General features: G+C 41.1%; 1 protein-coding gene across 1 annotated transcript in view; it reads left to right on the plus strand.

Annotated features, from left to right (window-relative positions):
* Positions 1-16,967, plus strand: part of kmt2ba (lysine (K)-specific methyltransferase 2Ba) — a 29,815-nt gene that overhangs the window by 2,081 nt on the left and 10,767 nt on the right. Inside the window, exons 2-18 of the mRNA XM_069176968.1 lie at positions 1,675-3,145; positions 3,473-3,633; positions 4,699-4,782; positions 5,315-5,471; positions 8,284-8,611; positions 9,675-9,736; positions 9,911-10,156; positions 10,712-10,821; positions 13,133-13,237; positions 13,960-14,073; positions 14,329-14,475; positions 14,757-14,849; positions 15,016-15,133; positions 15,284-15,397; positions 15,872-16,062; positions 16,212-16,313; positions 16,449-16,559. Of these exons, the coding sequence (XP_069033069.1) occupies positions 1,675-3,145; positions 3,473-3,633; positions 4,699-4,782; positions 5,315-5,471; positions 8,284-8,611; positions 9,675-9,736; positions 9,911-10,156; positions 10,712-10,821; positions 13,133-13,237; positions 13,960-14,073; positions 14,329-14,475; positions 14,757-14,849; positions 15,016-15,133; positions 15,284-15,397; positions 15,872-16,062; positions 16,212-16,313; positions 16,449-16,559 (3,714 nt within the window). The remainder of the gene's footprint in view (positions 1-1,674; positions 3,146-3,472; positions 3,634-4,698; positions 4,783-5,314; positions 5,472-8,283; positions 8,612-9,674; positions 9,737-9,910; positions 10,157-10,711; positions 10,822-13,132; positions 13,238-13,959; positions 14,074-14,328; positions 14,476-14,756; positions 14,850-15,015; positions 15,134-15,283; positions 15,398-15,871; positions 16,063-16,211; positions 16,314-16,448; positions 16,560-16,967) is intronic.

A 16,967-nucleotide genomic window follows, 5' to 3' on the forward strand; every position in this document is an offset into this window, starting at 1 on the left:
AGTTTGTCTGGAGTATTGACTGTTTAAAGATGCACACTGTTTGGCAGTTCCTAACCACTACTGAAACAATTATAAATAAAATACGAGTAAAGTAGCTTAAATAAATAGAACTCCAGTCTCTCGTATTGTGTCCGTATTTTCAGTGTCAGGTATCATTTGATATAGTGGTCTGCCTTTAGCCCCAGCCAGGAAGGATGGTTAGATGATAATAATATAATGCCATAATGGATCTAATCATATTATTCAATCTCCAAAGCAGGAGCTTTAGTGTCTGACATCAGCTGGACTTCACTGATGCAATCCCTTTAGAGTGGACTGTAACAGGGTCACATGGCTCATGCTAAAGCTTGTGGGTGCTGCTCAACTGGAGTATTGCACGTCACTCATGTGCTCTGCAGTGATGTGGAACAGATCATTGGGGGAGTTTCGCTCATGACAAGTCTGTGGAGTTGTTATTTCATGTGAAGATGGATGTAAGTAATTGGCATGCCTGAACTGAAGCATGCTGTGAGTGTATTTTTAGAGGTTCCTCTTAAACTTTGGTTGTAAAGAGGGTTTCAGTGTAAACGTTCATTTATTTGGCTATAACGAAGTGTCACTCTTTCCAGTAAGAATTTGGCTAAAATTGACAATATTTTAATATCCCTGTATTGCTCAGGTTGTAAATTGATTGCTAAAAAAATATTGCGATGTATCTGCATGTAAATTAGATGGGCACATTGCTGGTGTGGAGCAGGAAAAATGTGCCAAGTCAATACAATAGATTTAATATGAACGCTGTTTCATTTGTTGCCTCATATCTGTACTGATGCAATACTGGAGTAAGGTAGAGAGCAGTGCTGGTGCTAAATCAGCAGCGTCAATACCTGATAATCAAATGATGAACACAGTAGTGGGTGGAAGTTATTGTAGTTCACACTCAAAGAAACTCAACCCCTTTAGTTATCACCATTTGAAACTGAATACTGGGCAGTACAGCCCAGCCAATTTACTGGTGGGCTGATATTGACCCATCACAGATATGTCTCTATCGACGTATATGTTGCCCTATATGAAAACTTTTTTTATACAACATATTGCAGAAAAAGATGCTCAGTGTAAATTAGAAGTTACATTACATTACATTACATTTCATTGAGCTGACACTTTTATCCAAAGCGACTTACAATGAGTGCATTTCAACCATGAGGGTACAAAACCCAGAACAACAAGAATCAAGAAGTTATTCTGTTTTTTATTTATAATTATTATATTCCTAGTGAAGTTCACTTTTTGTAATGCCCTGATGTCTTTTGGACAATAAAGTTTACTGTTTTAATTGTAAAATACCCTGCCTCCATCACATATCTTTTTCACAAGTTTTTAATTACACAAGATATCAAACCAGAATACAACAGGCTTTGGAAAATTGATCAAGCATTTTTTATATTTTACTGAGATTGAGAAAAATAATCTACCGACTAGTCAATAAGGAAAGTGTTTTTTTTTTTTTTATCCCACGGACATAAAAATCCTTTTTCTAACCTTCAGTTAGACTGTAACTGGTGTTGCATTGTAACTAATGAATATATGCATCGTCTGTAGCAGGTTCAGGTAAAGCAGATCTGTTCTCATTTCGCTTCTTAATATAGTATTATACTGTCTTAAACACAGTTTTTGTTTGTTTTTCTCCAGGAGGAAGATTTCACTGGATTCGGGACAACAACAGTTCGTCCACAGAAAACCTCTGGCACTGTTCCTCAGTCGTCTCCTCAAGCTTCAAAAGCTCTTATTGGGAAAATGGCACCCAAGACACAGAAACCGTCTCGAATTGGAAAAATAGCACCAAGGAACGAAGAACAAGAGGACGATAAGGAGAGCTCAGTACAAGACAAAGAAATACCAAAGGTGGTAATTAAACTACAAGGCAAGCAGGTGGCTCTCACTAGTAAAGCCAAACATGCAGAAAAACAGGCCTCAGGTACACAGAGCAGTGCGACATCCACTGACGTTATCAGGAAAGCAGGAGGGACCTCATATTCAGGCAGCACGCAAAACCAAACCGCCGCCACGTCTGCTGATGGCAACAAGCAAGATAAGATGGTGAGTGCTCTGACATCAGGCCAAAGAAGGGTCAAAGAGGAAGGCGAGGTGTCGGAGGACTCGGACACAGACCGATCCCAGACACAGAGATCTGTGAGACGCATCAGGGGTTTTCGGATTGGGCACACCAGAGGCACATCTCAAGCAGTCGCCCTGTCGTTTACATCCTTTCACAAAAGGCAGAGGAAGAGAATTGCTAAGGGTATGGGTGCCTCTCCAGAGGCTGGAGCCGAGGCTGGTGCTCAGAGCGGAGAAGAGGCGGCGATGCCCCTCGAGTGTAAAGCTACAGTTTCCTCTGAAAAAAGAGCACACAAACGACAAACACGCAAATCTTTGTTCGGGCACAGGCGAAAGCAATCAAAGAATATTCCAGTCATCAAACGTCCAAAACTGGTTCATAATCGCCAGAGGCGTATTTTTTACACGTATGTCACAGAGCCCATTCCAGCCACAACTACGCAGGAAGGGAATCAGCAGCAGATCCAAGCTCAGACTGTAACTCCAGCAGATCCAACGTCATTTTCTGAGCAAGTGCACAAGAGCGCCAACAACTCCTCCATTCCTGTAACGAGTGCACGATCCTCTCGGGTTATTAAAACTCCGAAGAGGTTCTTGGATGAGGAAATGATCCCCTTTCCAAAGGGCTCCCTGTCAACATGGCTGAAAAGTCAACAGAGAGAAGAAGGGAAACTGAGCTCATTCCACGGGTCAGGTTACGATGGCAACTCGCTGCAATCAGACAGCGACTCTGTTTTTGGCAGCCCACCTGCTGCGACAAAAATCTCGTCGAAGCCCAGTCCAGGCACGAGCCACGTAGAGATCTACCAGAACCTCAAGAAACTGACCTTAAAACTGGCAGAGAAAAAGAGAGTCCAGTCCGACGTTCAGGGGGATTTCACACATCATGGCGACAGCCTGACCTCCCACGTCAGGAAGAGACGGAGGTCCAAGCTCATGATGGAGGAGATGGACTCTCCTGGGGTCGTGAGGAAACTAGCCGTGGTGGTGAACACGGATGTGGAAGTGCCCTCACTGACACCGTCAGAAGATACAGGCAGCAACAGTAAGGACAACTTCATTTTTGAGTGATTATTTATCAAGATCTTGTGGCTTAATTTCAGTGTGGCGTTGTGTGGTTGCTCTCTGTAGAATGGGAAACAAAATATTTTTAATGTTATTGGGTGAAGTTCAGGTGAAACGAAAAGAAAATAGAAAAAATGAAATGGAAAGCTTTTTTTCTTCATCTCTATTCGACCGTTCAAATGAGAAAAAAAGAGATAATTTAACAAATAACTGTGGTTGCTTCTCCATTCAGTTTATATGCGTGTCCTTTGGTTGTAAATAATCTAACTGGTGTCATTTCATGCATGCTGTTTTGTAAAAAATGAAGCACCGAGCAAGACTGAGGAAAGTCATGAGGCGCTGGAAGTCAGCGGGCCCAGCCATCGAATTGGTCTCAGTGGAGCTAATAAGAGGATGCTCCACCTGCTGAAGAAAGCCAAAGTCCAGCTCATTAAGATTGATCAGCAGAAGCAGCTCAAGTTGTCTCAGGTAAGGTTTTTGTGGATATAGTTTGTGTGTGTGTGTGTGTGTGTGTGTGTGTGTGTGTGTGTGTGTGTGTGTGTGTGTGTGTGTGTGTGTGTGTGTGTGTGTGTATTTATTCATTAGGGCCCGAGCACCGATGGTGCGAAAGCCCTATTGTTATTGGTCTTACTTTTTCGAAAACATTCTATTTATCTATCTTATTTGATTGTATAGGTTTTTGCAATTTCTTTCTTATTGTGTGCACCTTTTTTGTTTTTTTTCCCCCTAACTGTGTTCCTATGCTGCTGTGACAACTAAATTTCCCCACTGTGGGATAAATAAAGTCTAAGAATGATTTCCTGGTCTTAAAAATGATCATAATTAAAAATAAAAGTTTTTAAAGAATGATTAAATTCACATTCTCCAGTCTGGTGTTTATTTAGTTCATAGTTCTAAAAGCATTATGTATACAATCTCTAGGGCTTAAATGAAAGGTTGATTAATTCATCAGCTATTCTACCTGATTATTGACGAATTGGTAATAGTCATCTTTTTCAAAGAAAATATCTACTGTTTCCGGGCTCTCATTCCATTATGATAATTTGTGGCTTTTCTGTATTTAAACATTACTGTGAACTGAATATGCTTTGTTCGGGACTGTTAGTCAGACAAAATGACACTTTTTTTAAGACGTTAATTATGATGGGCACTTTATAACCTTTTTCTGACTTTGACAAAAACTATAAAAGTTTATATTTAGGAAATGTTATGAAATGAAAAATTGGCCTCATTGTTCAAATAATCTACTGAATAATCAGCAGTGGAAAAAAAAAAAAATCCTTGAAGTTGGATCCCCAATATTTGTACAAATGTACAAATTTCCACTTGTGACAGATAATCACTAGCTAAGGGACCATCCAGTTTACGAACTAATATCAGAGTTCGAAACGTTTGTTTTTCTTTCCTTTTTTAGTCTGAACTCATCAGATTGCAGATGAACATGTCTGATTATTTAAAAAGGAGTAGTAACATAACAGTGTTATCGCATCTCTTACGTTAAAGATTGTTCTTCTCTCTTGTCTGGACCAATAGTTGGGCTCCAAAGAATCGCGGGTGCCAGTGAGTGGAAGGAGGAGAAGGAGAGTTGGGCTGTCTCCTAAAGATATCTGTCCTCAGGTAAAACCTTGAAAATGTATCGTTGTGTATTGCTTATCTGTGTTTACTGAAATCCAGACAGCATCAGTTCATTTGTTGTCATTACTGATTATTTATTACACGTCTCTTCTAAACCACCGTGCTGGTTTGTTAGTTTGTTTGAGTTTACTGCTTTCTGCAATGACTTAAAAACAGGTTGTAAAATGGATATGAATGTGCAATATGAGTGCATAAGGAAACTAACTTACTATGTACACATACCAGGAAATAGATTCATGTCCAGCTGTACTTGTGGAGCGCACTCAAAATAAATTGATTCGCCAGCCAGTCAGTAAATAGTGATAAAGACAGTAATAGAAATATATTGATTTTCTCTGTTTTTTTTAAATTATTATTATTAAAGGATTTGTTTTTATCCTTTGTGCTCAAGTCTTTAATATCAGCAGTAGAGTATTACGTTGATATCACAATAGGGAGTCTATATTCCAGTGGGAGCTTTATTCTACATTTCTCGTAGTGTTCATTGTTTGTGTTTTTTTTTTTTTTGGTGCAGGAGCAGCCTCTCGGTGGGCCGCGGATCAAACACGTGTGCCGGGCAGCAGCTGTGGCTTTGGGGCAGCCTCGTGCCATGGTGCCGGATGATATTCCCAGACTCAGCGCTCTGCCTCTTCACGAGAGAGAAGGCATCACCTTTTCTCCCGCAGCAGAAGGTACAGTCGTCTCCACACGTGTGCTTTTCATGCAGAGTGGAGAAATTGGATTGCGATGCGCTGTCTATGTGCAGTGGTTTTAAGTGAGGCATAATTAGCGAGGATGTTTTACATTTTGAGCAAGATAACTGTCAATCAACGTGGTTTTGATTTACAATCAGTGCTTTATCCATCATGGAAATGTTCTGAGTGACCCATAGAATTAAATATGGACTATCACTTTAAATTAAATTACAAAAAATTACAAAAAATGAAGCGTAAGCTACACTTTTATTTGGATCTCAAAAGTGCGTACTCTGTACTTTGGACAAGCAAAGTATACCAGTAAGACAAGAAAGAAGGCAGTGCTGTCATTGTTTATAATAGCATGAAGAGAATAAACAGAAGCTGCTGATGTGCCTACTCAGTGTTTAACTCCCTCTTCCTGGTTGGGATTGATTAAAATTCCCAGAAAGAGAAGCACAACACAAAGGAGGGATCTCAGCCAAAGAAGACTTTGAGTTTAATTCAGTATATCTGCAAATATCTGCTTTGAAACCAGTTTTCTCCAAAAACACCTTCGATTGACATGATTAAATTCTGAAGTCTGAAAGACTTAAAGTGAATTTTATTTAAAAAGGCCGTTTACATGTTATGATATTTTGCTTGCTTTAATATAAAATGTTTTTGAATCAGTGGAGTTGCAGTAGAGCCGACCTGTAGCAGAACTCTCTCTGGTGCCAGTTTTAGGAGCCAGCAAAGTCTATTTTATGACATGTTGCATCATTCAGTATTATTGTATACTGCTGCTCAAACAATAAATCAGGCTGGTTATATGGTCCAAAAGGATCTCGTATCAGATGTTCGAGTGTCTGTGTATCTGCCAGCTCATAAATTACAAGTAATTAAAGGACATAAGTACCATGGATAAGTTTTGAAACAGAGCCACATTCCTGTCCTTTGCTCACAGGAGAGGAGTGTCAAGTTGATTTAAATATTTAGCACAGCACAGAACAAAAATGCACAACAGATTTACTACGACATAAATCGGACTTCTTTCTGTGTAGTTGTTGTTACTACAACTTTTGAATAGTCAGAATCACTTGACAATGGATGATTTATTACATCTTTCTGTAATAAGATATATTGACTTGATCCCGTATGTAATTGAGCTCTCTGGTAGGTCCACGGTTTTTCAATCCAATTTATCCAGAATGCTTCGTCGGTGTTATCCAAACTTTAAATATATTTCTGCCATTTTCTTTATGTTTGACACAGCTGCTCTGCTAGTGTATTATCATGAAATCACTGACGAGCTAAAATATGTATTTAAACTGACTAAACACACAACCTAAAAAAATAACAAATATGTTTAAAAAAAAAAAAAAAGAAGCACAATTTTGATAGCTTCTGGCAAACCTATCATGCTGAGCAAAAAAAAAAACTGCTTTGTTAGCTCATTGTAGTTGTAATTAAAATATTTGCCAGCAAAAATATCTTTTGTCACACACAGATTAGCCACCGCTGTTGGAAAGCTATACCCAACACTGGTCAAGTGAGCATCACTCAGTATGAGGTGAGGAAGTGCTGTTTGACAAATAGACTCACTGAACACATCTAGTGCCAAGCGCAAAAAGTAATTCTTCCACAAAGTTACTCCACTTGCATTTATTTAAAATCATGACAATGTTTTTTTGTCCAATCAGTGCTGGTGGTAAATGTAGTCAATGCAGCTATAAATTCCTCAGTGCAAAGCTGTATTCGCCAAGAAAGCTGAGTCTTTCTGAATTGTGCAGTGTCGCCGACATGTACCAAGGTACATTGCGCATTGACAGTCTTCCATTGTAGCACCTATTCAACAAAAAAACCAAAAACAATAAGCGACCAGACCACATTGCTCGCGGAGACAAAAAAATACAGGACAAAAAGGTGTTTATTGTTTAGGAAACTAGTTGTACTGATCATAACCCTTTCTTTTGGCATCGAAGGGCGATTTGAGTAAAGGAACCAGCAATTGCTGTTTGCTCTCGGCAGCTCAGCTTCTTGGAAGTCCACCCTGGCCAGATCTTCTTGAGTGGCCACAGCCTCCCCCTCTCTCCACTGCATTTCTTTAGTTGTGTGCTCAGGATAAAATCAATTTGATTTGTCAACTAATCACTAAAAAGAAAGGTATCCTTGACTATAACATCCTCTGCACTCCTATTTTTGCAGTTGTAAATGCAGCTAGCTGCAGTACAAACAGAGACATTAAAGGTTTTGTTTTGATTTTGAGTGGCATCGAGAGCGTCCTCCGGCAGACAGCTCAATTTGTCTGTCGTTCTTCTGGCGCTGATGGAAGCACTGCAGATCTTTCAGCTGCTTCTCAGAGACGCACAGAGTTTGACAAATTCTTTCCCTTAAATGACTACATTTACCGTCAACACCAATCGGACGTACACACAAAAAGTGCTGAATTTTCTCTTTAAAATATTACCACTGGGGGATTCATTTCAAAAGGGTTAGGGAGTTTGTCAGAGACTCAAGTTTTCATCCAGTGAATGAACTTTATTGTAGAGCATCTCTAGATTTGCATCACTTCAGGCAGGCAGTCGTAACGTGTAGCTGTAGAAAACCAAGCTTACTTATTGGGCAACAGTCCATTAAATGCGTATACAGGCATCTGGACTCACAGCAGGCAGATCTGTATCGTCTCCAGCAGACTGAATAGTAAGTTTTGGCATCCAAAGATGTCGCCTCCCCCCCCCCCCCTCCCCCCCAACATCACATGTACCTAATGATGTTTCAAATGTGTATTGTGGCTCTTTGGCCCATCCTTTCTGTCTCTCGCCTGCAGATGTGGCTGATGATGATGATGATGATGATGATGATGGTGATGATGATGATGATGATGATGATGATGATGAGGAGGAGGACAACTCTGATCAGGGCAGAGCCCAGTGGGTTGTCTCTCAAGAAAACATCCAGCGCAGGAGGAGGGGGAGGGGGAAGGGCCGCAAATTCAGAAAACGGAAGATACTGACTCAATATCTGCCTGGGGGAGTCCGTTCCCGGCGCTGTGGACACTGCAAGGGCTGCTTGGTGGAGAAGGACTGCGCAAAGTGTATGAACTGCCTGGACAAGCCCAAGTTTGGGGGGCCGAACACCAAGCGACAGTGTTGCATGTAAGTTGAATCAATCATAAATGAAGGTTATTTTGTTTTCTTGAAGACAGGCTGGTGAATCGTCTAACTCCACGCTGCATAGGATTTCTACATTGCATAGACATTTCTCGCATGCTGATGAGCTTTTGATACATTTTTAGAAATGTTAAAAATGCAAAATTGAAAAGGCTCATAAAAAGCTTAGAAGAAGAGCTGGCAGCTGTATAAATGAACCGACTTTACTCTTTCCTGCTTTGTCATTGATGGCATTTCGTGGCAAGTAAGGAAATGTTGCAAGACTGAACCATGTATTAGCTTCTTATCTAACTGTTGGATCAACTGGTAGCACCAAATGCTCTTAGTTTGCAAGTACAGTTCAACGTTTAGGGAAATATGTTTTCCTTTTATGCCTCCGGTTGAACTGAATAGATTTTGGAAGTCAAAGGTCAACGTCGCAGTGACTTCACGTCGTATCTAAACGGCGCATCTAAGGAACACCTTGAGGGAGGTGTCTTCAAATTTGCCACAAACGTTCACTTGGACTCAAGGATGATTAGATTCTGGTTGTCACGGTGACCTCACGTCTGTCCCCAATTTAGTGAATGAAGTATCTCAGGAAGGGCTTGAGGCTGGACTAACACGGATGTGAGCTGCAACGCGACTCGTTCGCAGACGCATACAACCGCAAGGCCGTGTAGTTTGACCCGAGTTCGATGAGAAGATCGATTCCATTCTCGTGTTTGGATGGTGAATGAAAGCAAACGAGCGTGAATCCGAACGTCTGCTTTTTTAGACAATCATCCAGCCAACGTGTTTGTGAAAAGTCATTTGCATTTTTGAATGAGTTTTACAGAGCTAAACCAAATTCAGAAATCTTTTAAGTGGTGCCTAAAATACTGTTTGACTTTTAGGGTAGGACATTTTTGTACATGAAAATACTTTTTATTTCTTTCCTGTAATACATATGAAACAATCGAGTTAATGAAGGCAAGTTGACTTTTACAGTTAAAAACAAATATAGATGGGTACAGGTAAATTTGACCTCGGATGTATACTAACAATTGGCAATTTCCTCTGCCCTTAGATATAAGAAATGTGATCGGATTGAAAAGGTGAAGAGTGAGCGCGTTGTCAGAACATTGAAAGGTATGTCTCTCATTAGATGATGCTCCTGCTCTTGTTTTTATTCCTGAATTAGTATCTCTTGTTCAGTCCGACAAAATGGTTTTGTAGAAATTCACTGAATTAAAAGGAATTAAAGCAGTTCATGTAATTATTTAGTTTGTGTGCATAATTAATTACGAGGCTCCTGTTTCTCAGTCCAGGCAAGGCGCTTGTCGGGCTCTGTGTCCAGCAGTGATGATACAAACTGGGCGTTAGGAGACGCGGGCGAAGGATCATCTTCGATGGCGCTGGGAGTCAGGAAACAGTCGCTGCGTAACATCACACCACGCTCTTACAGCAGCCTACTTAAATCTGAATCTGAATCTGAAGAAGAGGCAGTGGGAGAGAAAAATGCAGATAAACCGACAGTCAAGCCAAAAGCTTCTGCCGTGAGAAACCAAGGTAGCTGAAACTTTGTTTTTGTGACTTCAACCTTTCCGTGTGTCTTGTTTCTTTATTATCGCATGTTAATTTATGTTAAAAGCTTTGTGCTGTTGGAGAATTTCAATCCTGCATAAATGTTCAATGACAAAATCTGTATTAAAACGCGAGGAGCCCCTCACAGCTGGGCACAACTTTTATTGTCCTTATGAGCAGGTGTCAAGGTGATTTTATACAGGCAGTAGTTTCATAGTTTTATTCTACATATTCCAGCTCTGGTTCCACCCCGTTTTTCATTTTCAGCACGAGACCTTTGGTGCATGTAATCTTAAACTACATGACAACACCAGCTGAAAATTAATGTGTGAAAAAAAATGCAGAATTGCTTGTGATGCAGTTGTCTTTCTTCCCATGTAAAATCAATGTGTGGGAAACACTGCAACTGACATATAGCCTTCCAAAAAACGCACGGAAGTCCGAAAAGGCTCAGTGTTCTCACTCAGCAAAGAGTATTCTGTTTAAAACCTCTCCGGGGAATCAGAGTTGTTTCTTAGATTTGTCTATTCTGTTTCGGAGATCTTGCTTTTCAAGATGGCGGAGCGCTGCCAGACGACCCACCGTCTGAAGCGGTGAAGCAACGCCGGCTGTTCTCCAGAGGAGCTGTTGGCAGACCCAGAGCTTTAAAGGTAAAAACATCGAGCAGGTTTCCCCTCCTCAACTCGAATTTACCACTTAACCAAACCTGGGACAAAAGGTATTTTTGGAAAATTATTTTTGCCTTTATCGGTAGTCTGCTAAATTTATAATTAGGTCAATTAGGTTTTTCAATTTGTAATTGTACAAAACACTTTTGTGTTTCTTTTACCGTAAATACAACACCTGAAATAATTTCCTAACAATACTTGGCCCATGTGTGCACTTCACTTTGAATCTTATACTTTTCTTCAATTAAACCACGTGTGGTGGAAGGAGGAATTCTACTTACGTCTTTCTAATTCACCCATGCTAATCTTCTATCTCTGACTTCCAGCTTCACATTAACCACCCTGCATGGACCTAACCCCATTTATATATTATGAATGAAATATACAGTTTTCTTGGTATATTGTAGCATGTTTTTGTCCCAGCATGATGTACATGAGTTTGTTTTAGACCGTGCAACATTTTGACATCTTGTGCTTTTGGCTAACTTGTTTTGTGTCCACAAGAATGCTGACTCAGGTTCGGGTTAGGGATTCTGTGCTCAGGTTTATTCAAAAATCCAAAATACAATAGTTTGTAAACGTAACTAATGATAATAGCTTTCGGTAACAAATATGTTGTACTGATGGCATAATTACATTATGTATCAGTTGTGATTATTATTAAAGGCCAGCATGGCTTCTTCATACCTCTGATTTTACCTGTTTAAAAGCTGTTTCCTTCATCATTACCCAAGCTGTGATGTCTTGATGATATTCAAGTTTTTCAAAACCAATCAAGCAAACTTTCAATTATTGGACAACTTTCGGACCTTGTCTTATTGCACTTTTAATTGCACTTGGAAGTCTCATAACAGACATGAGTAAAGTGTTGACTTTATCCCCATCTGAATTTGTTGGTTTCCCCATTTGGTATGACTAGTCAAGTCTTCATGAAAAAAAATGCAGCTTCTTTTTATTTTTTACACGGTTTGAAGATCATCATTTTATTTTCCAGGTGATGTGATGCAAATTTTAAAATCCATAATTTATGAAAAGTCCTATATTTCAAAAATTTTTCTCCTGTTCTCGACCTGTCTGGTTACTTGGGTGAACAGTTTTCACTCACCACGTATGTTAGCAGTCTTGTTTAACGAAGCACTACAAATTATTTGTTAATGTTCAGTCTAAAGAAACTGGATTTCTAGATGGTCATTAGTTTTTTCAACAAAATACAAGTTGTTTAGTTTTGTGTTTATTATTTTCTAGCAGGTTAGAGTACTTGGTTAGTGTGTACCAACACCCAGTCACACTTCTATGTGTGCATCTCCTTTCACTAACTCTTATTCTTGGCTAACACGTTCCTCTCAAAGCCGCGGTGCTCCTCCCCTTTTTCTGTCACCTTCGCTGCTGCCGGTCGCCGCCTCTGCATGTCACTCGTTTTAGTGTTACTTTGGAAGCTGTCTTGCTGGTTGGTTGGCTTAGGCAGTCCCCTCCTCCACAGGAACAGGAGAAGACGGATGAGACGGAGCCCAGTGAAACTTTCCCTGAACCCAGACCATCCGGGAGCCCAAAGCCGAAGCTGCAGCGGCAGCTCCAAATACACTTATACCGTCTGCCTGATTTTGTCCTGCAGTCTGATGCTAAGACTTTGCTGCAGCAGCCGCCAAAGAGTGTGGATCAGTGTATTGCACGGTCGCATCCACTGTTGAGCCAGCTTGTAGCACGGCTCCCTATTTCACCTCCATCACCTTCCATAACAGACTCTCCTCCAGAATTGACCCAGCCTGAAATGCATCCCGCTCCTCCACTTTTGCTCCATCTCATAACAGACTCTCCTCCAGAATTGACCCAGCCTGAAATGCATCCCGCTTCTCCACTCTTGCCCCATCCAATAACAGACTGTCCTCAGAAAACTCTGCTATTACGTTTGCACCGTCTGCCCCAGTCTGTTTTGCAGTCGGCGCTGCATTCGCACAAATCTACATCATTGTCATCTCGGCAACATCCACCATCCATACTGCACTCAACTCTGGCAGAGGTTTCGTCACAGTTGTGCTCTCAGGGAAATCCAGAGTCTGAGGTGCATCACCTAGACATTGTGACGGAGACACAAACACATGAAACTGTGCACAGAGTTGAGCCAGAGCTCCCTCAGACTGTCAATCCAGACACAGACTTACAGGAGGGCACGAAAGACGAGCAGGAGGACGGACGAAGGCAGCAGCCCGAAGAGGACATGGACGACTCCTCTGTAAAAGGGACAGTGCTGAAAAACTGTCCAACAACTGACCCACACTATCTCCTTCGTTCCCAGAATGCTGCAGAGTGTGCATCAGTGAACACCCTGACGGGGTTAACTAATGGATTTCCCCAAAAGGGCCTGTTGCAGAACAAGTACAAGATCCGTGTAGACTTCAAGGTGAGCCTGCGCTAATATCTGCTGCCATGTTAACACTACTACCTCCTGGGGGGTGTGTGAAAATGTCAGTGTATGTTTTTTGCAGCATCAGCATTATGTTTACGAGGGGAAATGAAAAAGTTCAGTGACTGTTCCTGTTGCCCGTGAATAGAGCACAGTACAGTGATGCCCATGGAGCACGCATGATCCTGACGACTAGTGGGAAACCATTTGAGACCTGAAACTTGAGCAGAGAGCGCACATCAAATTTTGTGTCAATGTTTTTGGTGGTGGGGAGCGATGATTGCGTTGTCGCGGGCGAGAACACTGGTATGTGTGCAATTACAAATGCGCACACACCAGCGTTCACAAAAAAAGTGTGTAACTCGGGTGCTGATGTTGATCAAGTGATGTAATTTGAAATACTTTTGAAAGTTAAAGCGCCCCCTCGGTCTGACCACGTTGCGGTGCTGCGCTACGTTCTCGTGCAACTGAACAGAACTTGATTGACCCTCAAAAAAACGTTCTTTCTAAAGACAACGGTTGCTCAGAAAAAGTCCAACTTCAATATTAAAAGAAAAAACTATTTCTGTTTCTGACTCTTTTTTTTAATTTATTTTTTTATATGCTCTGAACTATTTTGTTTGGTTTTTATATAGAATAATGAGTTTATTTAACTAATCCAGCAGCCTCAAATTAACTGATCGCTTTTCTAATGTTGCTGTTTGCCGTGTGTCTGCCAGGAGGACTGTGCTGTCCAGAATGTGTGGCTGATGGGCGGTCTCAGCGTTCTCACTTCTGTCCCAACAACTCCGCAGCCCGTCTGTCTGCTCTGCGCCAGTAAAGGACGACATGAGGTGATTGAGCTCTTTAGCAAAACCCGAGTAGTGCAAAATGTATGGAAAGTCTCACTGATAACTACTACTATAAGACATAGTTTTCTGCTGTAAAACCGCATCCAGTTTGTTTATTTCAATCATGTGATTGGTTAAAATTTGTGAGCCCATGTTTTCTAACATCGATTGTCCCACGTTTTGGTGCTTTACAATGCCAGTAACTTTGATTTTTTTTTTTTTCCTTCCCTTTTCTTCTCTGTCTATCAATTCCATCAGATGATATTCTGCCAGATCTGCTGTGAGCCTTTCCACAGTTTCTGCCTGTCGCCTGAAGAGCGCCCCCAGGCGGAGAACAAGGAGAACTGGTGTTGCCGACGCTGCAAATTCTGTCACGTGTGCGGCCGCAGAAGCAAGAGCACGAAGGTATGCAAGTTTCTGTGGAGCTTGAACATTTTCTGTTCGGTTTTCCTACACAGATATGCAACTTTTTAAACGCTGTTATAAAGTCCTGAATGTAACACGCAAAATTTGTCACACTCTTCGCCTCTTAAGATATTCTACATTAGATATTGGAATCCTGTTGTTTTGTTTAGATTATTTTCTTCATGGCAAATTTGAGAAAGTGATGACATGGGACAGACATGAAATATTTACCCTACTGATTAACCCATAATTATTCTACTCGTGTGTTTTATTTTCCGTAGCCTGTGTTGCAGTGCAGGAGATGCCAAACCTCCTACCACCCTTCCTGCTTGGGACCAACCTACCCTAAGCCAGTAAACTGCAACATGCCCTGGGTAAATTGCCTAAAAGTACACAGGGATTTCATTGCTTTGTCTTTGGGAGTTTCAGAAAGAATACGGTTTTTATTGTGGTTTGTGTCGAACCAAGTGTGAAGAATCCATCACACTTTACAACACGGACCTATTGTTGCCTTTCTGTGACATCGTTGTGTTTGTGTAGGTGTGCATGACATGCATTCGATGTAAAAGTTGCGGTGTGACTCCTGGGAAGACGTGGGACTTGGCCTGGAACCACGAACAGGACCTCTGTCCTGACTGCACGTCGCTCCACAGCAAAGGTGAGACCTCTGAGAGACGGCAGGGATTTCTGAAGGGTTAATTAGGAGTTAACGTGTCCCTTCGAGGGACTTGGATGCATTTATTTGTTGATGGTTCAAGGTGTTACGAATGTGACTTAATGCATGTTTTTTTTTCCTGTTCTGCGTCAGGTAATTTCTGCACTGTGTGCCACAAGTGCTATGAAGACAGCAGCCAACCGTCACAGATGATTCAGTGTTCAGAGTGCAGCCACTGGATTCATTACAGATGTGAAGGACTTTCAGGTGAGTTATGCTCATAAATCAGATCCCTTGTTGTCAGCTGTAGTGTTTTGAATTATTTTAATTGAAAATGTTTTCTACTGTGAGTTAGAGTTTGCGGAAGAATTTGTTATTTGATATGCAAGAGTGAAGCTAATTTTACACAATGAAACCTCTGATTGGCAATTTAAAAGATGACAATTTTTAACTACATCTGAACTACTTCCATAAACCACATTTCGTGTCAAAGTAGTGTGTAAGCAGACACTTGCTAGAGTCAATGTTTTTCATTTTCTTAATTTCTTATTTCTTAATTTATATCCTTTAAAATGTTAATATTGAACGATAAAAGAGTTTTCATCAAAGCACTCATTTGACCAAACGTTATAAAGGTTGAATGTTCTCGTTTTATCTGTAATTGGAACCAATACATTTAAACAAAAATTAAGATTACGGTTCACTTCAGTTTTAGAAACCAAACTCGTGTTCATGTTACAGAGGAGCTTTTTGGGCTGCTGTCAAGTCAGCCAGACGAAGCGGATTTCACCTGTTCACTCTGCAGTCAGCACCAAACTGAACAAAGCAGCTTGAAGGAGTGGCTGCAGAGCAGGCTGGTGGTCGGGCTGAAGGAGGTTCTCACCAACCTGCTCTCCTCTAACAGCACTCAGCACCTCCTTATCTGTAAAGCGGTAAGAGCCACTCAGAGAAGGTGTACAGAAACCAATAAAAATAGCTTTATCCTTAAAATGTCCAGTTGTTCCATGAAGCTTCTGTCTCCGATATGTTTAAAGAAGATCGTTACATTACATTATTTGTAATTTTTGTTATTGTCTTTCAGTGTCAGAAAACAAACATCACGCCGTTTATCAGGGAGCAGCAACCAGTCTGTGATCTACAAGCTGTGGGCACGAAGTTTAAAGGGGGCGGTTACGCCTCAATCGTGAGTATATTTGCCCTTATAATCTGCTCATTATGGGATAGTCTTGCTCTTATGCTGTATCTGTTCAAACGTTGTCAGTCTGAGATGCTCCTGACTGAAGCCCTGGTCTCTTTTTCTCTCTCGTTGCTCACTCAGAAAGCTTTCCATGCAGATGTGGCATCTGTGATGAGGAAATGGTTGAAAGAAGAGGAAGTTCTTCCAGAGGATCAGAGACAGACCATTCGGTCCAGGGCACACTATGTCAAAGTAAGCTTCCCTCCCCCACCGCCCTCTCATGCTTTTAGTGTCTTTTTGGAGACCAACTGTCATTGATTTCTAATGGAAATATATTTTGTTCCACTCTGTTTCTGTTTTCATGGTCACCGCCTCGGTTATGACAAACTAAAATGCAGAGACTATAGACGGACTGTTTGAGTAAAATAAATTGAATCAGTTAGGGCTGCCCCCAACTAAAGATAATGCTAATCAACTTGTTTGTTGTCAAGAGTTGTAGCCCATTTATGATATTTAATTAGGTACTAGACATACCCGTTACCTACAAGGCCACCTTCCTAAAGGGGAAGACTCGGATAGTAAAAGATGTTTCTGTAAGTTATTTATAACACTCCTGACAAGACTGAATAATTGGGTCAGCCCTCGAATCAACGCAGTCCA

This window comes from Embiotoca jacksoni, unplaced genomic scaffold, assembly GCF_022577435.1.
Source record: "Embiotoca jacksoni isolate LCO1_2020_lvr unplaced genomic scaffold, fEmbJac1.0.p SCAF_7, whole genome shotgun sequence".
Lineage (NCBI taxonomy): Eukaryota > Metazoa > Chordata > Actinopteri > Embiotocidae > Embiotoca > Embiotoca jacksoni.